Here is a 27,895-nt window from a genome sequence, read left to right on the forward strand (position 1 = left end):
ACCCTAATTAACATTATTAAGAATCAGTAAAACTCTGGCGACGGGATTCGAATTCTCGCAAGGTTTCAATTCAATCTTAGGGAAATATAGGAAATCATCTCTTAGAACCGGCAACAACATGCAAAACCCTTCACTGTCGGAACAACATTCATCGATTTTTGTAATGTCTCATTCGGTCTATTCAAATATTTATTGAATGAACGACAGAACATTGGAAGGTGTAGCGTAAAGATATATATGTAAACGAAGCCGTACATAGACTGAAGTGTCTATTGACGGATTAAAAAGAAATGAAAAAAGAATTTCTTATTCATTCCGCAACAAACCCCGTTGGCTCTATCTCATAGAGATATTCTACGAACACAATACAGCCGTAAAAAGCCAAGATGTATGGGACAAGCCCGATATGTCTGCCTGTACATAAATTCGCAGAACCCGACGACTGTTTTGATTTTCAACGCTCGTAGGTTTCGACAACGTTATACACGATATGCATACATTGCCTTCGGGTGACATTCTTTTGCAACATTTTTGACTAGATATATTGTTATACGGCCAGAGCGTTCACGTAATGTAGGATGCTATATAATTCAGGATATACATGATGCCAGTTTTTTTTTTTGTATTATGCATTCACAAGCGACAACACATCAACCCCTTGGTTTGTTATAGAAAATAGAAAATAAGGGCTGTTTTGGTATATGATCATGTTAAACGACTCCTACTTCATGTTTACTGAATTACTTTGTGTGTGGATATGTGTTTGAGGGACTGTGATATGCAAAAATATACCGAGCAGTTCGTATTGACAAAGTAGTCTCACAGGAGGAAACGTGCAGATTATTCCTTTTATTTTCCATCAAATGAGAAAACGAATTTCAGCAGAGCGAAAGGAATTTTTCTGCATTTTTTACTTCATTCAGTTGACAGTTTTATCATTTTCGGTTTGCCGATATTTATGGGAATTTTCTAAGTTTAATTTAAAAAACAAAATTCGTGCAATAATGCCGGTGTCGTCAGGGGAATAGCCATATCGATCAGCATACACAAAATATAGTAATTTACCTGGCTTAAATCTTCCCTCGATAAGTCTCGATTGCTTGGCAACAATGCTTGCATATCATCATCGCCGAGACCGTTTCCATCTTCCGAGTCAACTGAACATAATGGCAGTCGTCTAGTCCTTAAGTGCTGTGATTCCGATCTGAAAGTAAAGGGAAAAATTATTAAAATTTTTAATGAAATGAAAATGTTCTCCCTACTTGAAATCTAATTGCAATTTAATTTCAAAGTAAGAAAATTGCTTTGTAACGAATTGAATGAGCGAAGAAGGTGTATGGTATAGATACAGTGAGACCGAGAAATATTTTATCTTCTAGTTGAAAGTTCAGTGGCAGTGAAGTAATATTTTTAAAATTTGATTAACTGAGTGTTACCAGGAATTTCCGAAATGATTTAGCGCCGTGATTTATTAACTATTATTCTTCCTTCATCACAATTTTCTTTCCGTTTTTTGTGTGTGTCGTTGGATCGAATAATCGAAAAGCATTTTCTATCCAACCATAACCAGCAGTAAACCCACCATAAGGAGAAAAATATTTTTGCTTTTCATTGTCGGATTTTCATTACTTTTATTTTTCATGTAATTTAAAAGATTGGTTTTCCTCTTGCTCGATGAATTGGTAACATTTCATTTCTTTGACATGAGAAGTGACTAGACAAAATAACGACGTGCACAGCTATGAATTACTGAAATGAAAAATACGAGATTGCAGAGACTGCGAATGGTTTACGAGATTCGTAAAAAGATACAGTTCTAAACAAGGGCACTTATTGCCAATATAACAGGATTGGTTCAACGTCCTTCGGTGAATGAATTTCGTTGAAAAGTTGTTATTATTTCCTTTGAGCAAATCACAACAAAGCGGTGCAAATTTGTGGTCGAAGCTGTATGTACAGTCACCGACTTCAAAAAAATTAATGACGCATTTTGTTTCAGCTATTTTTCAGCTGATCCATTCATACAAACAAATGCGCTAATGCTTGTTTATACGAGTGAACAATGTCCAAGTACACGCATGTGCTTGGTATTCATAAAACCGTTTAAATACGTTTAACCATTATTGTCTGTATGAGTGGATCAGCTGACAAACAGCTGAAACGAAATACGTCACTTATTTCAAAGTTACCGACTGTAGGTATAACTATACAATAATAAACTCTGGTTATTCAGGATCGAATTGCTGGCAATAACTGCACCCAAAAATCAGACACGATGAGTAGTAGGTGCCATCTAAATGTTTCAATCAAAATTCGAGCGCGCTTTCATCAATAACTTCGAAACTACTCCACTAGTTTGACTGATACTCCAATTTTACCTCCGTCTGCAGAGATCCCAGACGCCACAGGTAAATTTAGCTTGTCTACCATTACAATAAATACATCGTCAACATCTCCGAAAAGCTTACACAACCAGCATATCGACTTAATCCTTGGATCGCTAATACGATTTGGTTGATGAATGTGACTTAACAAAAGTTATGTCGGTTTTCCCTATTAGTCTAACATACTTAATGTGTGACGACGGTACAATTACCCGGTACTAATGAATGAATAATGTTTCCGTGAATTAGGCGCTGTTTCATTCGGTGAAAGACTAGCAGAAACATTTATTTTATGCATGACATTCTACGAGACGAAGGGTTGGATGAAGGAAAATTCCATTTGAGATTATTTCGTATTGTACTCGATGTGGTATGAAAGACGTAATATTTAAATAACATGGATACCTATACAACTCTGAAAATGTTGTACAAAACATGAAAACACGTAAATGATTGACTATATGATTAAAAATTATGTGGCGGCACCAGCACAGCAACCTCTACAATAATTAATTAATTTACTATAAAACGTCGTACAGTGAAATTTACCGAACAAAGCACTAAAGTCAGTAATTTTGTCTAGCTAACAAAGCTTTCAACATCAAATCCGCTTAAGTTCTTATGAATTCTTTGTGTTCATACAGCCGTTCCGTTGTGAAAAAAAAAACTTTCAACAAAAACGTCAAGAAAGTACTTTGTTTAATTCACTCCCTTTCCCCCACATATCCCGTTTATCGTTTCTTTCCATTAACTTTCCGCGTTTCAACAAATTTACGAATTACATCCGTACTGCAATAACACAGTGTTACACACGGGGGCCAAAGACCGAGTAGAACACTTTGGCGTAATGAAAACTCAACAGAATTGAAGTGAAGTTGGAAAATTGTAAAGTTTAAATTACACCTAAGATGTTTTAGTGGTTACCAGAAAGCTCGTTGAAAACTTTGAACATTTATTGATGTCAACTGAATTTTCCCGATGCTAAAACTATTAACCAGTTCAGCATTGCTTGTATTATTCCCCCCATAACATTGTGACGACATGTATAAGTCTGTGTAGACACAGGAAAACTTTTCCTTATTATCTTAATTGACATGATGACAATGACATGTCTGATTGACTTGTCGTCATCATTTTCCCTATTTTCCACTATTACTTGTGAGCTTCTTAACGTTAAGCTGATTTGGATAATGTATTGACATATCGTCATGAGATGAAAGAAGGAGAAGAAAAAATTTTAAGAGCTTTTACCGTAGCATGAACATTTTACTGTAGCCAGTGAAATTTAGGACTTTCCGTCAGCTGGCCCACTCATGCAAACAATACTGTTTATACGGATGGAATACTTTCACGCAAGCACGTATTAGTGTTAAAATAGTAAAAAGTCGTATGAGTAGAGTTGTTTGTATCAGCGGACAAGCTGAAAAAACAGCTGAAACGAATTCCTATCCTATCCTGAATTTCACTGACGTACACTGTAATAAGAGAGCTGGATCATATATTTTGATTAGTCTAATTTTCCCAAGGTTTTAGATGAGGTTAGGTAGGGGTATCTTAGTGTGATCTAGGTATTGACGCCAAAAGACGAATGGAATTTAAAAATAAAATTTTTGGTAACAAGTATGGCGTGTGGTGCCTGTCAAGTTGAAAATCCAAAATTCGCCCAGCCAGGCGCGACAGGGTTCTCAATAAAAAATCTTGTTTTTCCATTGCATGCTTCATTTTCGGCCGGAGTTCGCCTCCATAAGTCCCTTGGCCTGAGTTCGCCTCTATAAGTCCTCGTAGGTAGATAGGGTGGATCGAAGAGTGGCTATTGACCGGGGGTGTCTAGCCCAAAGTTCGTTAGATCCATTCTAGCTCCCAAAGCGCAAAATGAGTACTACTGGTTGAACGGCGAATGCCAATTCCAGGACGTCTCTCGGAGTGTTGCGACTCCGCGGAATTTGAGCAAGCTGATCGGAGCTGGAAGTTCATGCTTCCATCCGAAGTGGTCATACCAACCACGTACCCTACCCGAGGGTTTGTATCGGTACCACGGGCGCTGGCAGCTCCGCGAGAACCTTCGGGAACTCTCGGGCCCAGCGATGGTTGAGGAGCCTATCCTTGGCTGAAACGTGGTGGCTGTGGGTTGCACCCTTTGGGGTACTACTCCCGAGGGAATTGTAGTAAGAATAAAGATGGGTTCTGGCCTCACCTTTGGTATGCGGTGCATGAAACACCGGCATAAAAAGGTAGTCTTCGGACGCGCTGATTGAGCGTATCTCAATCTATTCCTCTTAGAGAGGACGAGATGTTATGCCTTCGGGTGGGTAATCTCGTTAATCTAAAGATATTTATTCTGCATGCTTCATTTATTTTTGACACTAGTTTAGATGTTTACGATGTGTGACGGACGAAGGAACACTTTTAAACAATGTATTTGTATGAGTGGATCAGCCGGTAGAACAGTTAAAGCAAATTTCGACATACATTTTGAAGACTTTATCTGTAATTCTGCTCTCGACCAACGACCGACTATTTTGAGAATGTTCAAATCACAGAATTTTATCAAAGATTCGTTTTAACCAAACGAGGAATCCGCCTTCGACTTGAAAACGCGTGAATCAAGTCGAAACCAGGTTAATTGCTCTTCCTTTTCCACCAAGAAAAAAAAACAAAACCCAACCAAAATGTAAAACGTATACCGATATGGTAACCCACATCACATAAATAACAATAATAAACAATTCATAAATCTAGTAAAATTTACAGATTCTATTTTGATTTTGGTAGCGATACATAAACCAACCAGTTTCCATTACATAATAATTGCTTCTTAAATGTTTACAAGAGCAACTGAGATTCAAATTGTGGTGGAATAGACATACCATACATATTCTATGTTACTGCTATTACAACGAAGCTATTTGTTAAATTTGAATAAAACAATCATTTTCAAATGATTTATGTAACATTCATAAGTGAACATATTTTTCGTTGATTATAATTTCATGTAAATTTATGCATTTCTTTCCAAAGATTTAATTTTGTTTTATGGAAAATATTGCTGTGATGTGCATGTGTAGTCGAAGAAAAAAAAAATTCATGAAAAAGACGCGAGGAAAACTTTTATTCGGTTCAATACAGAGTTTAATAAGTTCATGCCAAATGCTAGAACATTCATTGTCGTCAAAAAAATTGGGTTTGATTTCTACAAAATGTTAATAAATTTCTGATTTCAGTACCACTCCCACATACCTAATATGGGTCAATTAGGAGCGTTACGTTTCACGCTAGGCAGGAGGGTGATTAAACCTCTAAGTTAGTTGTAAAGTAAATCATAAACAGTCCGGAAAGGAACTCGTTTTAACAATGACATGCACTAAGCAATGACACTATTATGTCATTGGTTCTAAGTCGTACCAAAATTAATGCAGTTGTTATTGGAACAAAGAGTTACCAAGTTGGGTGATGAATTGCAATTTTATTTTCAATTATGATTCGCTAGAGAGGTTCGTGTGTAAAATGGTATGGTGCTCTAAGGACATTGTATCAGTACCAGTCTCACCATGGCCCGATGCCAAATGGTATTTTACTACCTGCCTCGTGCGAAAGTTTTCCATTACAGTTTACTTCCCTGCGAAAATGCGTAAAGTTTTCGGTTCATTTTTTTTCAATTTTCCGATGTGCAAATACCTTTTGCATGAGGGAGGTAGTAAATCAGAAAAAATTGGATGCTGATACTTACTTCATTACTTCGAAAACAACTTTGTGATACTCGCAAACTCGACAGTGTGTTTTTGAGCATTTGTCTCGGTAACTGTCTGATCGACAAGTGTAGAGTTTGTATATCCGAATCGAAGGTGCTTGTTGCTCAGAAACACACTTGTGAGTTTGTTGTGGTCGCAAAATTGTTACCTCATGTAATGAATCCCGCAGCATCCAATGTAACCTGCTATTTAAATTGCATGTCAATGCAAAACGTCGTTCATAATTTTGTGACCATTGAATTTCCTGTGTACAAAGAAGCAATTATTAATCACCGAGTGTGAGGCAGTCATGCTGCAGGTTACAGAACAATTTAAAACATTATGGAACTGGTCTGGTTGAATCGTATAACATCTGTACATACTTTCACATCAACGCATAGTACTGATTGAAAAATAAACTTTTCTAAATTTAGACCTAATAAAATGCAAATAACCAAAAAGGAATTCAATTCAAATCGAATGCATGTATCAGCATTCCAAGCACACGTAATACTTAAAATAATAAATGTAACCTTACACCAATCGGTTAAGTAACCACGCATTGAATTAAATTTATAATTAGGCGGTGTATGGAGTGTATGCCACACCAGCTCTTTGATGCAACGAAATCTCGACGAAACGTTTGATAGTGTGACGAACAAAGATCTTTCGAAAGCTCAATTGAAATTTGAATTTTTAATGCTCAGCAATAGTAATGTGTGTCGTTAACAATTCATGGCCCATAGGTATACCATGCATGTGTGTTCCACCTATAATGAGTTTTTACACTAAACCTTGAAACATATTCTGAAAATAAATTCATTCAACAGCGATGAATAATTTGAAAAACATCTCGAAAATGTTGAATGATTTTCTATATAAATCAAAAATCGAAACTGTTTTTCGAGACGATAAGTAACGCCGTTTACTCAACATTGGAATGTTGTCAGTGAAACGTTACTTTTTTATTATAAATCAAACGTACCTACATCAGCCCATCGCAAGCCAGCACACATTTGGCGACCTTTGACTTTAATGTGGAAAAATGGCGACATCATCTGTACGATACGGTTTTTAAAACCACGGGTCTATATACACTCTTGTATGCATAAACCATTTATCGCTTTATACTTTTGGTAAAATGCAAATTGAAAATAACGTCTGTCGCGTCGTATAAATTAATTTTATTTAATAAGTACGCACCCGGAACGCATTAGTGTATACATTTTTGGTTTATGTGGAACGCGGAGACGATGATGCCAAAAGTTTTGTGTTCACATTGTGCGAACATGATTTAATTCGGTTAAAGTGACAACATATACAGCATTTCAATTTGCGGTAGTTAAATTAATTTCGTTTTGGCGGAACAAGTGATAATGATTCAGCTTGAAAATTGCGACTTCATGTTTGGGGTTGAGATTACATTAACTAACATTAAACAAATTGATTTTAGAGTTTGTGAAAGCATGTATAGTCTTCAATTATAGGGAATGTTGAGTGACTTTCTGTTTATGGCATCGGGTGCCAATAATCTCTTTATTATAGTAAGACTCATCGCACCCGTTGTCATTAGCCACAGTATTATAAAGAGACTATTGGCACCCTGTGCGAATAGTCACTTCCTAGCCAAGAAAATGCTATTCGCATATTGTGCGAATAGCCAAAGTATTATAAAGTGACTATTCGCACAATGTACGGATAGCCTCTTATTCGCTATTCGCACATTCTGAGGAAGTGGCCTTTTGTCAAGGTCCAACAAAATGACGAAATGAGACGCATTTCGTCAAAGGATAAATTCAGTAAAAAAAACCGAACACCTTCACCATTCATTTCAATTTGTAGAAGGATGAATTCAGTTGATCAAACAGAAACCTTCCTCATTCAAGTTGAAAAAGTATGAATTCAGTACCAAACTCATTCTTTACACAGTTTGTAAAAGAATGAGTAAATTTGGAACAAACCAAACTCTTTCCTTTTACAGTTAGTAGAAGGATGAAGTCAGTTGACACAAATCAAACTCTTACCTTACACAGTTTGTAGGAGAATTAAAAACCAGACTCTTTATTTACACTGTGTGTAGAAGGATGGATTCAGTAGGAACAAACCAAACTCACACAAATTATAGAAGGATGAATTCAGTTGGAACAAATCAAACTCTTTCCTTACACAGTTTGTAGGAGAATGAAAAAATCAAACGCTTTATTTACACTGTTTGTAGAGGGATGGATTCAGTAGGAACAAACCAAACTCCTTCCTTACACAGTTTGTAGAAGGACGAATTCAGTTGGAACAAACCGAACAACATCTTTACTCAGTATGTGGAGAAATGAATTCGGTAAAAACAAACAAAACTCTTTCATTGCAAAGTTTGTAGAAGGATGAATTTGTAGGAACAAACCAAAATTCTTCCTTAACAGTTTGTAGAAAGATGAATTTAGTTGTATCAGACTAAACTCCTCCCTCACACAATCTGTAGAAGGATTAAGTAGGAACAAAACAAACGCCTGAACCATTAATTTAGGTTAAGTTAGGTTAATATAGCTGACTATTTTATCTAATTAATATTCTGATATAAAGACGTTAAGGCCCGTCATTGGGAAATGACAGGACAGTTTCCCGAAAATGTATGGAAAATTTTATCACAAAAATTCACCGAAAAAATTCAAAGAAACTCACCTCTTATGCTTTCCATTGTATTCGGGCATAGTCTCTTTAGGTCGCCAAGGCATATTTGAACACTAAAACACTTTTTACTCGATGAAAAAACAAAAAGATTTTTTTTGTTTTGTCGCGACAAAAACACAGAAAATATTTCGACACAATTGTGACACTCCGCTATTATAAGTACTAGAATGAATGTTTGCTGTATTCACTTCGGCGGTAAAATATTTTCATTCAAAAAAGTGTTCGACCCTTCAACGATGGTAGACATTTATTAAAATTGTAACCTCTCCTACTTCTTTAGTAAGCTAACAAGACTTCGCTGAGTCTAATTATGCTACCTCTTCGAACAAAAATATCGGCTGAGGTCGAATAATTCTCCGCTGAGCTTTGACAAACCTCTAATGAGTTCTAATAATTCTCCGCTAGGCTTCAGTAAGAGTCCGTCAGACCTTAGCAGGTTGTAGTAAGGCAATGAAGCTAAGCGAACACTCAATAAGCATCAGCGGATACCTAATAATTGTTGCTATGATTTGAAAAGACTCCACTTAGCTTTGGCAGATCTCCGCTGAGTGTCCGATTCGCCCCATTAAGCCTTCCTGCAACTTGCTTAGGCCTAACGGACACTTCCTGAAGCCTAGCGGAGAATTATTAGAGCTCAGCGAAGAATTATTAGAGCTCAGCGGAGAATTATTCGACCTCAGCCGATATTTTTATTCAAAGAGGTGGCATAATTAGACTTCGCGAAGTCTTCTTAGCTTACTAACGAGAAACGAACATTTATTTACGCTCAGCGCTGTCTTACGAGAGGCTAAATTTTTAATAAATGCTCTCCCATCGTTTAGAGAATGTCCGCTGAGCCCTCGTAAAGCATTAAAAAAATGGTCGATGAGCATTATTAAATGTATGCGCAAGCCTTTGTCAACCGTTTGATGATTGTTTTTAAATGTCCGACACTTTTTTGAATGAAAATATTTTACCGCCGAAGTGAACACAGCAAACATTGATTCTATAATAGTAGCGGAGTGTCACAGTTGTGTCGAAATATTTTCTGTGTTTTTGTCGCGACAAAACAAAAAAAAACTTTTTGTTTTTGCATCGAGTAAAAAGTGTTTTAGTGTTCAAATATGCCTTGGCGACCTAAAGAGACTATGCCCGAATACAATGGAAAGCATAAGAGGTGAGTTTCTTTGAATTTTTTCGGTGAATTTTTGTGATAAAATTTTACATACATTTTCGGGAAACTGTCCTGTCAATTCCCAATGACGGGCCTTAATAATATTTGGTTTCGAAAGCTGCCAGTACGTAATTTTTCTGACACTATCATCTTCTGGTCATTTATATCATCATCTCTCCATATATTTTCAGTTTCTGAACGAATACTGTCCTTAAAATAATATTTGGATTCATGATTTTTACAGTGTGCGAATAGTGAATAAGTGGTGCGAATAGTCACTTTATAATACTTTGACTATTCGCACAATGTGCGAATAGTCTTTTCTTGGCTATTCGTACAATGTGCGAATATCCAAAAGTATTATAAAGTGACTATTCGTACAAAGTGCGAATAGCATTTTCCTAACATAAAACCCTGACGTGTCGTAGCAACAACATTTCGTTACAATGATCTTACAAAAAAAAAACGTTTCGTTTTTCGAATGTAATTTCAATAACAAATTGTGGCACCGCACACACATTTTTAACCTGAATCCAGTTTCAACTCTTAACATAAGTCGACGAAATGTGAATTGACATGTGTCAATCGACGTTTCGTCGACGGAATGAAACACAGCCACACACCATTTTTTTACAGTGAATACAAAACAATTAGGTTCTTACACAACATTTTCCACATCAGCAAATAGACGACACATACCATCATTCCCTTTTATCATCACTTCACTGCCAACGAATCCATCAAACCATTAACCTATATCCGGTATGGTGGAGGGTTGTCGATAAAAAGAGATTTTGATCAGTGCTGTTACGAATCAGTGCCATAAAAATATCGTCAAATGCTATTGACAAAGACGTTTGCCATTTGCCATGCCGTTTAAATGTCTTCATCGAAACAGATTGAGTCGTTTCTATTCAAGCGTAGAATCCTTTTATGGGAACAGCTTTGTTCGTAGAATCCCAGTTTGGTAATGCGAACACATTTATTCCCAATATAAAATTCAAATTTTAAGTTTTATTCGCGACTATGGATTGTCAGTAACTGCGAATAGTATGTACCAAACATTTGCGAATTGGTTCCTATATCATACCATATGCAACTCAAGTGTATGCAATGAATCACATGAGAAAAAAAAATTATTCAAAATTTTACGTTGGAAATTCTTTTATGGTCGTTCTTAACTTAAGACACACATCGCTGTGACGACAATTTCTTCGGATCGACATGCAAAAAAAAAGAACCCGAAATTGTCGGCAAGAGTAATGTTTTTTATCGCTTGAATAAAATCAGAAAGAATTGCTTTTTGATTACACTTTAATTGATTGAGCTACGGATATAAATGACGTTATTACTGTGAAGCCATTCGGATGAAAATGATTGTTCGGTGGTTGGAGGGGGTCGATTTTCAGAATCAAATTCCAAGTTTAATGGAGTGCTGCTGTGTGATATTAAATGGATAAGACGGAGAGTAACATTCACTCTGTCTGTGTTGGATATTATTATGTACGCACACACGGAATGAATTTGTTTTACGATGTTGGAATGAATTTTTTACCCGAAATAACGAGGGGTTCGAAATGTGGGGTATATATTTCAGGAATATAATAAATTTTATAGTTCGATGTGGATCAGATCAAATAGCTAGCTAATAATGAAGTATATCTGCAGAAGGAAAATGTTATTTTACATTTTAAGTGGTGTTACTTAGGGGATGGGAAATAATTCTGTTCAATGGATACATTAAAGTGGCAGCAACACATTTGGGAAACCATAATAGCAATATATTTAACCCAGTTCTATAAGCAAGAAACGATTCAACAGTGGTTTCAATCGATGTAATATATTAAGGACCCAACGTCGAATTAAGCACGCAACAATTTTCCTTCAGAACGCAATATGTCCATAAGTTTAACATTCCGTCTAGACATTTTGAGTCTAAGACTAACAAAAATCAGTAAAAATTTGGAAAAGAAAATTTGTTTAACAAACAAATTAATCGACGCACTTCAGCTATGACTTCGAGTAAATTTTCAAATAATAGAGTCACCGACGTGCTTATTAAAAAATTTTTTTCCATTTAAAAAAAAACGCACAAACAAATCGCTAGCACGTGGGCGTTTTGTAACGTTCGCCTCTTCGACTCCGCTTATTTTATTTTATAATAAATTGTCGGAGTTGAAGCAAAAATATTTTCTCTTCTAATTCTCATTTTCTGTTAAAAGTTATTAATTTGCTGTGTGCGTTTCATACATCGAACAAAAACTTTTTTTTTCTTCTTTATAAATGTTTCGAAAACATTTTTTTTGTGTAACAATAAGTGACTTGACTTCACTCAAGTCAAGTGAGAAGAAATAAAATCATAAAAACAGTCACATGGTGTACCATTCATCTCTGTTATAATCTGTGATAAACTTGATGTAGGAGGTAAATTTATATGCAAGAATTGGTTGTAATGTAATGTACTGAGCATATGGTTTCAAGAGATTGATACAGAAGTTGATTCTTGTTTTAGAAAAACATTTTTATATCAATTAAATATGCTGATAAACTGGTTCCAGCCTGCAGACTGATGGTAAAATATAAAAGTTTTCTTTAAATTTCAGATGTAAAAATATTGTCAAGGCTAATTACGTATCCCACATACGATTTTGGAGTGGCTTGTACTAAGAATGTTATGCAAATTATTCATGCTTTTCAACTTAGACTTATCAAGTTTTACGATTATTTATGAGCGTAGCATGAATGTTTCAAATTGCCTTTCAGCTACAGGTCTGAAATTTATTTGTCGATCTATTCGATTCATGGAATGATTTCGATCCTCTGAACGAGGAATAGGAGCTTGGTGCGAAGGTGAATAAAAAATTAGATTATTTAACCTCAGATGTTCCATCTATGCATGTCATTCCCCTTTATCTTGGAAATGTAACAAAAAAGCTGTATCATCTCGACATATGAAAGACACAATGGTACGGTCAAGAAGAAGACGCTACCGTTTAAGTAAGTTTTGCTTTCAACTACAGTTGACTGTGGTGCTGTTGAGAAAGATTTACTGAAATGGTAGCGTCTATTTATCGACAACTTATAAGCAGCACCATTTCTGATACTTTAGTACCCATCACCTCTCCAAAGTTGTCGAACTAGTACCTTTGGACAAGTTTCTAAAGGCTACAGGAAGGTTTACATGATTAAAGTGTTGAATGGGAAAGTAACAAATGTGCCCAGGATCTGCGTTCCAAGATCACTAACCTGATCATTCCAACAGATTAATCTAGATGACACCCAACGATTATTTAAACGAGCCGTCAGAACAGTTGGAGCGTTCGCTGCGACTGAGCCCCGTACGAACCCGTACATCTATTGCGTACGCGACCCTAGTTCGTCGGTCGCCCTACTCTTACCCTAAACCTACTAACCTAAAATTCTTATGAAATGTGCACGTCTTAAAAATTGCGCATAGCGCAATTACGAAGCCCCGTACGACGATCCTTTCAACTGTAACCCAAACTTAAAAATTTTTGCAACAATTTATATTAACCTATATTTACCTATAAATAAACAATTTACTGATAAATATGCTAGTATATAGCTCAAAAGAACTATCTACACCGTTATATAGCTCAATATAGCTGTATATATTTATATATAGATATCCATATTTGGGATGCTTGAAACACCCCACACACATAACCAATCACTTCCCACTGATCAGTAGCTTTGTAAGTATCATTTTCACCGATTTCTATTGTTTTTACAAAAATCCAAAATGGCGGCCGACGGCCATTTTGTTAGGAGGTAGAAAGTAGTACGGCTGCTTTACATTCGTTAGTACCTTTCAAACAAAAAAAAAATTCATGAAATTCGGTCAAAGTTTACTCGATATATTAACAAAAAACACCACGTTCACTGTACGGCCGAGTAGCCACATATAAGCTCACTCCAAGAGACCTAGCTCACGCTTCTGTAAACCGAATTCCATGAACTTTTCCCTATCAATACCTATCTAATAAAGCAAAATCCATCGAAATCCGTTCAAATTTGGCCAACCTACAAGCAAAAACGGCTTGCCACCCTGTACCTAGTTCACTCCAAGGGGTCTAACTAACGAGTCGATCATCTGATTTCCATAAAAATTTTTTTTGTCGATCGGTATTGTAAATACCTTTTATTTGACGTATCACTTACATGTTTAGCCTTTGAATGGCCGCAGATATCTTCGGAAAACGTTAAATCAGTTATGGGGCCCTTACCGGCTGCTTCGAATTCCATCAATTACACACGGCATCGTAATCCTATTAGCCCCTTGTACTTCGTACGGGGCTAGAAAGTCTAAATAGACCTCGTCGATTCCGAATGTAAAATTTCAACCGATCCTCTGAAGTCTCGTATAAGGCTCGGAACAAGTCAAATTCAGGTCCTGTACAATTAACTCAATTAAGCGACGCAACGTAGGCAATAGATAGAATTTACTATGTCAATCGCTCTATCCGTGGAACAAATTGGTGCTAGAGTAGTAAACGTATTCAAAGTCTAATGTCCAAGCAGGTCAATGTTTGGCTGACCTGTCAGGTTGAACTTGAAGTTGACCTGTCAGTTTGAAGGTGAAGTTAACCTGTTTAGAGATTAAAGTTTGAATACATTCACTACTCCATCACCAAGATGTGCAAGGGTTGACTACAAACCATACTAAATTCGGTCAATGTCTCCATCACATTACACATGTCTCCAAAAGGGAAAGTACGGCTAAGGCTATTTTTAAAGGAAAACGCGAAGACATGGCCTCAGCCGAGCCATAACTTTGAAGTTCGTATGCAGCCTCTAATTAATATCTCATTGTTTGCTGAATATACTTAAGCTCAACAACGTCAACAACACTCAAGTCGAGGCTTTTGCCCATTTGAAAAAAACATCCATTGGCTCTCCACTCTGTTTACAAGCGAAGAAAGTAGAGCAAGCAATGTTCATAATCATAGAATAAATAACAAATAAACGATGGGAAAACGAACATAATAAAGACTCTCCGTCCTAAAAGTAAGATTTACATAATTTAGTTGTCAGTTGTTAGTTTTATTACCCATAACACTTTACCGAATGTGACAAAACTGTTTTGTATTATATGCAAACTTAATGGTCCATTCAATTAATAATTCAGAGTTTTAGAAACCCACGAAACCGTAACAAAAAAACGCACACACAAAAGAACAGAAAATATCAAAAAATTAAACGAAACAAAAACCCACATCAACACAAGCAATTTAAATGCTGAATTGATCAACCATCTGTTTTATTTCCTCTGTAAAATCGACTACGTTTTGTTTCTCTTCATACATTCATAATAAACCATTAAAAGTTTTGATTTTATGTCAGTCTCCATCAAACATGGATATTCACAGTTGTTAAACATCAACAGCAATTAACATAATTAAAAACTAATTCAAAGTCAAGAGAACGATGAGAAAAAAAAAATTTGTTTCAATATTTACCGATTGTTATTAGCTTTGAAGTGTGCAATTTCAGCGTATCGTCTGCCAAGTGGTCCTTCATGTGGACTTAACAATTCCACCGGTAAATTGGAATTGTCGAAAATGGAATTCCGTAAATTTTCGTTCAAAGAATTTTTAAACTTTTCGCACAAAAAGTAATCGTCACTGGATTCTTTGCTGGTCATCGAGTCACGCTTATGCGTACTGTCCGAACTGTTCTCATTATCCATATCATTGTAATCACCTTCTTCATCATCATCATCATCCTCTTCACCATCATCTTCGTTCCGCGTATTCACATTTCGACCAACTTTATTATTGTCCACATCACTAGTGTCTGTGCTTCTCATATTTTCACAATCACTGTAAATATCATTGTTATTATCACTTTTCACCGCATTATCCAAATTGATTGAGTCCCTTTTACTGCCACCCATACCAGTAATGGCATTCACCGTACCAATAATGACATTGTTATCGTCAACGATGGCTGTCGCATTATTATCCAATATGGGCGATGAATTTTCAATTTTTAACGATGTCCTCTTTTTACTGACTTCATCCTTTAAGTCCATGTTATTTTTCAGTGTATCCAAACCCGAAGTGGATTTATCCAACGAGCAATTTTTGTCGAAAATGCCTTTCGGTGTAACCGTCGCCTTTTGTAGACCGATCGATGTTGGGGTGGGTAATAGTAATGTGCTATCGGTGGGTTCATCCATCGGTTGGTCTTGAGGTGATGCTGGCGACTCCATTTCGGGATACATGATAAAGCAAATTTTTTTTTTTTTTATGTTGCGCTTAAGGGATAGTAGACTGTATTTATCGTAGAGTTTTTAACGACCCTCCCATTCATGTGTATTTTATGCAAATGGTAATCGCAAATCAATCACAAGGGATTACAAATGATGATGCTTGATGTGGTGGTGGTTGCTGTTGTTGATGGTATCGTTGATTGCATTTTATGGTTTTTATTTATTTTTTTTATTTTCTATTTTCCGAGTTGAGTCGTTTGATGGCCTCTGTTGTAACATGAGAACTATTTTTTTTATGATTTATGTTTTCATATTTTCATTCATAAAGTGTATGGTTTGCACCCCAATCCGTATAACTGATAAATGAATCGAGCTGTAGTGCTTCTTCAAAAAGTTTTTTTTTTAGAAAATATTGTACGTCTCGACGGACATTACCCATGTAAAAAAAAAAACAATTGGAAAATAGGGAAATGTTCTTTCGGTATTGTCAGACTACAGTGCGGAAACAGTGACTTGGCGCAATCAGAACGATAACAAGATTCACAAAAGTTTTAGATCCGGAGACTGGTGCATTCGACCTATATCTCGAAAACTAGAAAATACGTCCCAAGGAGGACGCTTTAAAAACAAGGCATCAGAACAGTCGGAGCGTTTGCTTCGACTTAGCCCCGTACGACCTGTAATCCTATTTCGTCCGTAACCATAATACGAACGTAGCCGTAATACGGCCGGACCCCTAATACGTCTACAACCCTCTAATGCGTCTGTTACCAAAATGCAAGTCAAGTTGGGCATGCTCAAATTTACTGAAAGTGTTCATTTTTAAAATTGCGCATAGCGCAATTACGAAAGCCCGTACGAAGTACCTTTCAAATAAAACCAACAATTTACGACATTATTTTAGAAACCCAAAATTTTTTGCCAACTTTCCATTGAGTATTCAATTACCTCTCAAATGAAACAAAAACTAGCAAAATCGGATGAGATTTACTCGATTTATGTGCAAAAAACACTTAGGGCCGAGTAGCGGCCTCAGTCCAAGAGAGCAAATTTGAAACTTTTTTCGCCACGTTCTTTTCAGTATTCAATTATCTCTCAAATGAAACAAAAACTAGAAAAATCGGATGAGATTTACTCGATTTATGTGCAAAAAACACTTAGGGCCGAGTAGCGGCCTTAGTCCAGGGTGGGGCCCGAATTTGAAACTTTTTTTGCCATCATTCTATTCGGCATTCAATTATCTCTCAAATAAAACAAAATCTAGCAAAATCGGATGAGATTTACTCGATTTATGTGCAAAAAACACTTAGGGCCAAGTAACGACCTTTGGGCCCTCCCAACAAGCCCGCGTTGCATCTTACCCAAAAATGTTCAGCAACTTTGTTCTACTCGTCAATACCTTTCATTTGATATATCACAAGCAGCTATTGCGTGCGTATTTCGGTAGATATCGTCGAAAGACTGAAAAACACCGACCCTACCATGTCCATTTTCGAACTTGACCTTACTTTTGTCTATACCAATCGGGAAAAAAAAGAATTTTGAAAAAAGGTTGTGATTTACTCAAGCTGGAGGGGTCACGGACAGACGGACATTTTTTTTATTGCTGATTCGTTATCTATGAACATAGACAAATGCTTTGCTTCGTACGGGGCTAAAAAAATTGTATTTTCGGTATAATAAAACAATGAGCGAAGAGTCTAGCAGCTGGTTAATTGCTTAGTGTTACCCGAATGGCATTTTCTGAGTTAGAATTTGACTACCTTTGCACGAGCTAAGTAATAAGCGCCCGTTGGAAAAAATCCTGTTGAGGATGACATTCTGTCGAAGCTTGTGTATATGAGAATGCCCGAGTGATACAGGGGATGGTATGGTACAGAATAATCTCGGGGTTCTGGATTGACAACGACTACAGTTTTAATCGACAACATTAATAGAAAATTAGTCGACAGCGGTCGTTGTTAGACTGCTACGGTACTTGTATGTACAGGTAATATCGGATAGCCTAGTGGTCCAGTGCTGTTTGATTATAGTAAAATTGGAGTGTGGAATTATCGGTCGATGTTTTTAACAAATTCAACCGTCCAACTTTCATGCATCTATGGTAGTCGTTCGCAGGAACCAACTCGGTCGATCCAAGTTCAAGTCAGGTCAAGTCAAAATTTTTGTACATTGATTGACCTCACTCAAAATGAATTTGAGTGAAAACAAATTTTTCTTCATAATCAGCACATCGATACATGGAGAGATTTGAACTCCAAATCGAACGAAACAGATTATTCATAACATTCGCGCAACAACAAATGCTAATCCAAAGAAATTAGTGGTAAATCGATAAATTAATTAAATTAAATTTGTAATGGGACGTAATGATGTTTGCGGTTCGAAAGAAACCCAACAAGTTCTTTGAATGAGCTCTTAATTCTTGGAATTTCACAGATCAATATCAGTACAATTGCGGCAAAGCCTCTTTATGAAATTAGACATTGTTTTTTTTATCGGTTTGCGGTTTTGTTATTCGATACTTGGTGTGTTGAGCATCTGCGTTTTTTTTTTTGATTGAGCTGGCGAAATATATAGAGAGAAAAAAACGTTTAATATCTTAAAGGCATTTAACGTTTAACGCGTAGTAATGGCAATGACAATGCCTAATTCGTCGAACAAGAAGTCACACAAAAAACCATCAGGTTTTCAATATATACATGTAATTCGGACAATTTGTAAAGGTTTCGCCATAAAAACAATAACAAAAAAATTAAATATTGAACTCCGAGTGTCGCAAATGATTCTATTAGTCATAGAACGCTTTACGAGGAAAAATGCAAGAAGTACGAATTGGTATTAGGTAAATATACATAAAAATATCTTGGAATATCTGCTTTAAATTCGCCTGAGGTTACATACCGCCACAGGCAGCTACTACTGTGTGTGTATTATATGCCTTCGTAAACATAAAATGAAACTCTTTGAACCGAAAATTATAAATTTATTTTTTTGTTTCCCTTTATATAAATTCGGTCGAGGTTTTTTCTTCATCTGCTGCTTAAAGTCATACGTATACAGAGCCACAGCACGAACCGGTGTGTGGAGAGATACACAGACTCTGGGTGTATATTTGAAAATCGAAAATGAATAAAACAGTTTTGATACATCAAATATACATTCTTGGTAGTTAAATTAGAAAGAGGTTTTTTGTGATTCGTTTGCTTTCATTTTAAAGGGTCTGTTGATTTGAATGTTATGCACGATGTTATGTAAACATTTTTTTTCTGTTTATTTTATTTCAAAAATATTTTGATCGAAAAGGAATTTTTCTTGCTTTAAGCATTAAGCAAGCGCAGGCTACAAAGCAATGAAAATTTATTTTCTATTTACACATTTCATTTTCTTGTCGATCGATAAGGGTTCGGTTTCAGATTTTTTTTTTATTATTTTTATTAACGTTACATGATGCTGAAAACGTACAAACGATAACAACGCAAATTCAACAGTTGCTAAAGAAATTTTAAACGAGAAATTGTACGAGTACGCGAACGTTACATTTTTTTTGTTTGTTTATAATTCAATTACTTTTATTGACGCCATGAATTTACGGACGGATTTTCTTTCGTTTCTTGCAATATGATATCCATAAGTGAGTTACTTTGCAGAACGTGGTTCAGTCAGAAAATTTATGTTTGCTATTATGGACTTTTCTCGACGTTGGATGTGAGTTAAGAACCATCTTTGGATATTATAAGTAAGGTTGTTGACCGATTGTATTTGCCGAATTCTACTGCAAATTATTAGACGGCTGGCATACTAATCATTCGTGGTAGACGTACGTCAGGGGAATTAATAGTCTCGGACGAGTTCGTAAAGTTCTGATTGGCAGTTTTATTTTGGTTTTTTGAATTTTTCCTGATGATGGTGTAGTGGGTAGGATAGAACACGGTGCCTTACTCCGTTGGTTTTAATGACCTCTGGATTCCGCTCCAAGTTTTCAAACCAAAAAAATTAAAAAATTGATGTGATGTTTGTCGGTGCAGTAGTTCGTCCAGATAGCGAGAGTTCAAAAGGCAACTCAGATGGTCTCCACCACATATCATTAGTTCGTCTTTTTTCATGTAGCGTGAACCATTTTTGTCGAATACTTCTGAAGAATTTAGGGGTCATTGGGACGAACGGAGTTGTGTTTAATAACTAGGAACACTACTCCTTATACTAGCGCCATAGTACCATCGTCAATGGAAAAAAGTGTGTTTGACAGTAAATGAAATTTACCGAAAACGTTTTCCGGTAAATTCAGTAAATTTTGACAATTTGGTAAATTAATTTATCAATAATAGGCCCTGACCTTGTGTTGTTGTTCAATATATTTAAGAAGTTACGAATACAGACCACGTTTCACGTCACAATTCAGTAGACTATAACGATTTCGAAAACTAATTTCTTTTCTAAAACTGAATCATTAATGGAAACCACATCCATTCAGGAAACTAAGTCATCGAAAACCAAATTATCTCCGAAAATTTTCCGGAACTTAGTGAACAAACACCCAAACAAGTTCAAACTTAAAGAAACAGGTGTCCATTTTAACGGCACCATTCCAATTATCGAGAATTTCGGCAAGATTCTGTTGTTTGTAAAATGATAGTTGTCCTATGTAACAATGTAACTAATTACGGTTTCAGACGGAGGTGCATGAATAATCCAACAATTCAGACTCTTTCGTATGGAAAGACCATCTTCGAAAAGAGTAATTGAGGAAAAATGAAACTAATTTCCATTTACTAATGAACTAAATCTGCATCGTAACCGATAACACGTTGAAAACAAATTAATAATTAATGAATTCAACGGTGAAAAATCTACTGTTTTATTATTACTTTCTGCTCCGTATTCCGTACATATTATATCTGTCTGTGGTCTGTGCTCTTCCGTAAACATTTAGGCTATGTTACATATATCGGGATATCTGCAACGAAAATACACTCACTCTCTGTGTGTGTCTGTATGCTACATATAGATGTGTGTACGCAATAAATCTATTCGCGTGCCCTACAAAAAAGAAAACATTTTTATCGCTATTTCTGTTTGTAATTTATATATGGAAGCCACAACGAGAACATTAGAAACGAAACGAAGTTAAAAAATAAATAAAAAATTCAGTAAACCGTAACGTAATGTAGAACATCGTATACACTGACATGGATTAGAGGTATATGGAGTTGAAGACATAGATGCAAAGATGTTTATCTAATATGAACTTATGAATTCAGTTTGTGTAATGGCAAAGCATGAACTGCTTCAAGAAATAATTTCGTTTCGAGGTCGTTATGTAAGACATAGACTTAAATGTTCCTTTGTTAGCACAGAAAAAATATCATGTGAACACTTAAGACAAAAGACATTTAATGGAAATGTTAACATAGACAAAGCTGCATACGAAACAATTACCAACGAATCGATATGACTGCATGTTGTAAACTATCAGTATTCTGTTACCAAGAACAGTTTCATGACAGTTTCATTGTGTGACTGTATCCACAGCGTTCAATTTAAATCATAATATTCCGCTGCAGAAATAGCATCACTGAAGCATTTATCAGCTTCTCAAGTAGGAAAAAATGCACTTTGCAGACTGTATGTGTCATGCAAACGCGATAGTCGTTCCAATGTCCATAAAAACGTTTTCAGTTCAAACCACATCATTTTAGACATACAACAAACTTTCGCCTCGAAATGTATTTGCATTGTGACAAGTAGCAATTTACATCATCTACGGAGATCAGAGTTGCATGTATACGGTCAGTGTTACGTGAGCGATATGCGTACAATGACTTAAAGTGTCGTAATCGATGAGGAAATTGACGGTGCGATCTCATCAATCATTTGAAATATTTCAAAAATTCACTTTGTAAATTGGGCGCTACTTGTAAGGCTCAAAACGGGTCAGGTTTGACCGTACATGAACTCTGAAGTAAATTTTTCAAGTTTGATTCAGGATCAGGGCAGGTTACGAAATGAGGTTGAGGGAAACGTAGAATAATACGATGGCGACAAGTCACCTATTGTCGACAACGACGAAAACAGTTAGTGTTCACAGTTTGTCTGCTACAGCAAACGTATGTTAAAACGAATGAAGTAATAGATTTTGCATTACAGTAAAGCACAAGAAGTAAAAGATTTTGGGCAGTCAAAAGACGTGTTTCCTTCAGAGAACTGATGAATATCTTAAGCCGGCAATCACAACCTTAGAACATGATTGAATCGAATTTGTGAATCAAATCAAAATTCCTTCTGTTTCTAATGGACTTTACCATCAGACTTGGTGTGTGATTTTTCCTACTTATTTTTAGCAATGATGACTAATTAATCGTTTATTACAGTTGCATAATCCGCACCATATGGCGCGTGTTTAAACGACTTATAAATTGAGTGTTAAATTGGATTCATAAAAACCGGTGACAATAAAATCCTAATAAGTAAAGACTGTCGATAAATCACGGATTTTCTTTCGATTTATTTTTAGCCACTATTCTCCATTCATCACACTTTCCACCAGTACGTTTTTTTTTCTTCATTTTATTTTTATAAACGTTTCACCTTCTACTCAACATCGACTTAATATTATAAGTGGAAAACATATTTTGTTTCTTTAAAATTGAAAATTTTCCTTCATACGGTGTGGCGCTCATACACTTTATGATTTTATGAAATGTTTTTACACCAAATTAAACAAACGAAAAAAAAAAACATCAAAACCGAATCAGAGTGAATAGAAAAACCTAATTAAAAATGTTTTACATACACTCAAACAAGCAATTGAGAAAAGTCAATAAAAACGATTAAACTTTTCGTTTTGTATATTATACAAAGTATCAGCTCCTCATAACACAAAATAAACACAGTAAAAAATCTGAACTCGGAATTTCACACTTTCATTTCTGTCGACAAGAAAACAGAAAACGCACCAACAACTTCTTGTTAAATATTGCCTTATTTCTAGACACTCCGTCGATTCTGATTATTTATTTATTTTTATAAATAAAATGAACAAGTCTTCTACTCGTAAGCAAGTCAAACAGCCACTTTTCATTCCATTATTCATAAGTCATGGAAAATACCGGAAATAAGAATGAGGAAAAGAAAAAGAATTCTACCGCCCAACATACACACCATAAAAAACCACCACTCAAAGCGACAATGTTATTCTTTTTCGTTTTGCGACCAAACGCTTCAAGTTCCGTTTCTAAACTGAAAAGCCGTTTCGAAACTGCCGACTATGAGATGAAAATTCCAATTCGATTTTGCATCATATTTTCAAATGCTGTGCCAGAGATAATATCTCTTCGGTAGGTGATGCTGAATATATGAGCAATAATTTGTGTTGGTATACGGACCAAATTTACTCTTTTTTTCGGTTTATAACAACTTTCACTCAGTGCTTTTGTTATACGATACGTTTTACGAATGTTGTGACGAGAATGCGTATTTGCATTAGTGGAGATTTTCCATCGTGCGTTTGTTTCAGCATTTCAGTTGAAAATTGGCGTGGAAGTTTATTTATCCAGTCGAATTTGACACTTATGGAGTTTTGACTGACATTGTCTTTTCTAAAAGTTTTTTTTTTAGATGGACTTAAATCTTTAGACAAATTCAGGTTCAACCTGACCTTAGAGGTCAACCTGAAGATGACACTATATACGTTCACTACTGTAGCACTTGCACCAATGAGTGCAACTGAAAGCTAGTGATACCGATTTCGATTAATTGACCTCTATTAAGCAACTGACTGAGTTAACTTTGCATGACCTGAATTTGACCTCTTCTGAACCTTATAAGATGAGATAAATTGCTAAAGGTTGTATTGCTTGGAGATGAGATAAGTCGTTCCACCTCTTCATACAAGAATATATCAATGAACTCACTTGTACTTACGTGTTAATCGGTGTCAATGTTAACGAAAGTTTAAAGAACTCACCTGAAATAAAAGAAAGACAAAGTTTTAGTATGTTTGTTATGATAAGACTTATCTATTCTGGAATTCGTAACCGATACATATTTAGTTAGATAACCAATAGTTGATAAGATCAATCGAACAAGCAACTGAACAAAGGAGGAATGTTCGAAAGAAACAATTTTCAATAAAACATACAAAACGGATACAAATGTTGAAGAATTATGACAATCATTGAATCGATTTTCCTCGTCCATTGAAATTGTTCGGTGTTTTTCAACAATGAAAAATGCTATACGCACACCAAATAGTACCATTCTCTTGCATACAACCGAGGGAGAAAACATGTATGTCTCAGCACGTGGATGAAAAAAAGACAAACAAAAATATTGCGTAACCCAGACGATAAAAAAGACCAAAACATTGAGCATTCCATTCAACTCTCTATAAATAGTAAATCGTAGAATAATGGGGAAAGAGAACAATTTTCGCGGATGTTTTTTTTTCGCTCTTACGTTGCGAGAGTGAATTGATCCGGCATCTTGGTAGAGTGATTTTGACATACAATTTGTGAGATAGAATGCATGAGTCACCGTCATCATCATCATCATCACGAAGAAGAAAAAATCGGCGTTTATTATCATCAACATTATAGGTTGTGTATATATGAGCATGAACACGGTATATAGTGTGTGATGTATGGCTAACGTTGGTTAGATAAAACGAACGGGTTTTTGAGTATACCTATATTATGCGCATGCAATTGCATTCATCCAATATTAATCGTGCATTTCGTTGTTCATATTCATTCAGAATTTCAATGGTTTTCAATTTTCAATGTTTTATTATGTACGATCATGTCGATAGTATATGTATGCGAAAACGATGTATTTGATGAACGTTATTACGATAACCGTAAAGTCATACTGATGAAAGTGGGAACAAATCTGTACAAATTTTGCCAAAAAAAAAACCTGAACCTGAATTTGTCATAAATTTTATCAACCCAACCAACCCTATTGTACCGAACCCATTACACAACAATTACCCCTTTTAATGTCGGAAAACAGTCGAAAATATTTTGAAGCATGTGCACCCCGTGCACCATGAGTAGTTCTCCGACTGTAATGGGCGAGATAACAGTAAGCGTGATGCGTGAATGACAAAAGCGGATTATAAATTTGGAAAAATTTGTACATTGTGCACCATATCCCATTGTGTCTACATTTTTTAATATTCAATGAACGTACATGGCACGTACACAGAGAGGACCATCACATTATAATGAAACAGAAGTCATAATAGAAAAAGGGCTTAGTTTTTGTGCATTTTATTGTATAAATCCTGTTCATTGCATACATTTTCTGTCGCTAATGTGATTCCCGTTTCAATAGAGCACTTTGTTCGGGCATAGTAATTCGATATGCGTTCGTCAAAGTGCATTTTTGATACATTAAAATGGAATATAATGGATACATGTAGAGGGTTTTGAGCGTGGTGCATTCAACTAAATTAGTTTTATTTTTAGGTTGATTTCGAATGGAATTACGATTGAACAATGTCTGAAATGATAAGCGGATAATAAATGATTTATTGTACAGTGGAGTTCAACCATCTAATAGGACACTACAATTTTAATTAAAAGATTAATAAAAGATAATTTATGTCACGGCACATGCAACCAGAAACCAACTTCGTGTAATTAAAAGTTTGTTGGAAACTGTGATAAGAGGATATTTTCAACTATAAATTCAGACACTGTTTAGATCACAGGATACCAGTAAGCAGTGGTGTGTAGTGGTATTGGTGCGAGCTCTAGAGGATTTCAATTCGTCGTGTTGCAAAATACGTTTTTCTGACCGATATTAAAATCTAACTTTTCGACATCCGCTAAAATTGGACAAAATTTCAAGATAAATGGAAAACGTCTTTCAACCGTTGGATTTCCCAGTACTAACGCTGATAAACATTTATTGCATTCCCGCAATTTCTTATTGGAATTTTCATTGTTAATCTTTGTTTAACGGTTCAACGGTTCTACAGCCTAACGCTACTTTTGAGATTTAACAAAGGTAGCTCTAGTGCACTCTTGTGGGCCACATTTGTAAGTTAATAATAGTTTGTTTCCAGACCATACACAGAACACAGATCTAATGATCCTAAAAAATTCCGATAGAAACAGCAGTAACAGTTCGATACAAAAGTGGGTCTTTTACGTGGGCACAGCAGTATTGTGAATATATTTTGAGCATTTAAGGATAATGTATCGCCCAGTTTCTCTACTACATCGCAATGGAACCTGGGACGCCGTTTGAGATTCCCATTTTGGACACATGTTAGTAATTTTAGATGTCACAGCTAAAACACCTTTAAATGAAAAGATAAATGGGTGTTTCAGTATCCGCAGAGTTCCCACGGCTTAGGAAGGCTCCTAAAATTAGGAATTTTAGGAAATTTTAAAGGCAATTTTAGGAGTATTTTAGGAGATTTGGAAGGTAATTTTAGGAGAATTTTAGGAGGAATTTTTTAAAATGTGGGAAAGGGTGTATAAGTAATTTCCGGAGGAATTTTCGCTCTGTTTCTCTGTTTCTCATACACTTCGTAAAATACTAAAAATGTTTAAGAAAATTGACAAAAAGTTATTTTTTTTGTCAAAACATATTTTTCCTTATGTATTTTAATAATTGAAACTTTTATGATTTCCTCTTTTCTGACGCCAGTCTCGACTAGCCTGCAACTGATCCTTTATCAGGTTTTTCTTGTCGACTGCGCCTTTCGAATTAACAAGATTCACCATAATTGTTTTTCCATCATTTATCAGCTCTTGTGCACTAAAAAGTTTTTTTCTACTGGATCTGGAGAGATTTCTCGATATCGGAAAGTTTTTCTGAACTCGATTTTTTTTTGTGAAGATGCTTTATTGAGATTATCTTCCGCCTCTTTATTCTTAAGAAGTAGTACCTTCTCGACTTTTTGTTGTTCGAGAAAAGTAAAGTACATTGGAGCACATCTGGAAAAAACGTCGATTCATTAGGAAGTCAGTGACGTTTATATTATTCAATGTGTCCTTAAACGTTCGAAGTGACACGATAGTCGCATCTTCTAACAAACTGCGATCCTCGATAATGTATTTATTTTCGCTAAATCCACGTTCAGGATCGCTATTTGCATTGTGGGATATCTAACAACTCTGTTCAATGCATTATTTCACATCAGTATTAAACGAGTGCTCTTACCAATCACACGTCTTATTATTCCCGTCTGTAACCGGATACATTACAGCATGACTCAAAGAAAGGAGTGTTTTCGCAAGTCAGGTTCATACAGCTAATAGAGTAGATGACTTTTATTTATTGTAAAATTTATTTTTTGAAAAGATCGATTTTTTACTGGCTGCGCCACTGTGAGCAGTCTTTTTTTCGCTTGTCAATAAACCACATAGTTCATACAGAAGTTCAAATTCATTGCCGCATAATTTTGCTGTTTTTACCGTTTTTAGTTTTTCAGTATTATTAAAAAATTTCTTCGAGAGTGTGAGCTCATTTTAGGAATTTTAGGAGTTTTAGAAGATTTTAGGAGATTTTAGGAGGATTTGGTCCATTTTATGAATTTTATGAATTTTAGGAGGAGTGGGAACTCTGTATCCGACCTAAAAGAGATTTTTCTGTTCTATCCCAGAACTCCAATGCAAATTCCACACTTCTCTGCTAAAATACAATTTTAAATTTATTTTCGTACACCAACGATGACCTCCACCTCATGATTCAA

General features: G+C 35.7%; 1 protein-coding gene across 7 annotated transcripts in view; it reads right to left on the reverse strand.

Moving 5' to 3' along the window:
• LOC119074555 (protein sprint) overlaps positions 1–27,895 on the reverse strand; it is a 167,043-nt gene that overhangs the window by 37,915 nt on the left and 101,233 nt on the right. For 4 of the 7 annotated variants that reach the window (XM_037180745.1, XM_037180744.1, XM_037180746.1 and 1 more), the window contains one exon: positions 1,066–1,204. In XM_037180745.1, coding sequence (XP_037036640.1) covers positions 1,066–1,204 — 139 coding nt within the window. Of the gene's footprint in view, positions 1–1,065; positions 1,205–15,430; positions 16,470–23,346; positions 23,442–27,895 lie in introns of those variants that run through there. The other 3 variants (XM_037180743.1, XM_037180741.1, XM_037180742.1) reach the window with 2 other exon arrangements.

The sequence above is a fragment of the Bradysia coprophila genome, unplaced genomic scaffold, assembly GCF_014529535.1.
Source record: "Bradysia coprophila strain Holo2 unplaced genomic scaffold, BU_Bcop_v1 contig_151, whole genome shotgun sequence".
In the NCBI taxonomy this organism is placed as follows: domain Eukaryota; kingdom Metazoa; phylum Arthropoda; class Insecta; order Diptera; family Sciaridae; genus Bradysia; species Bradysia coprophila.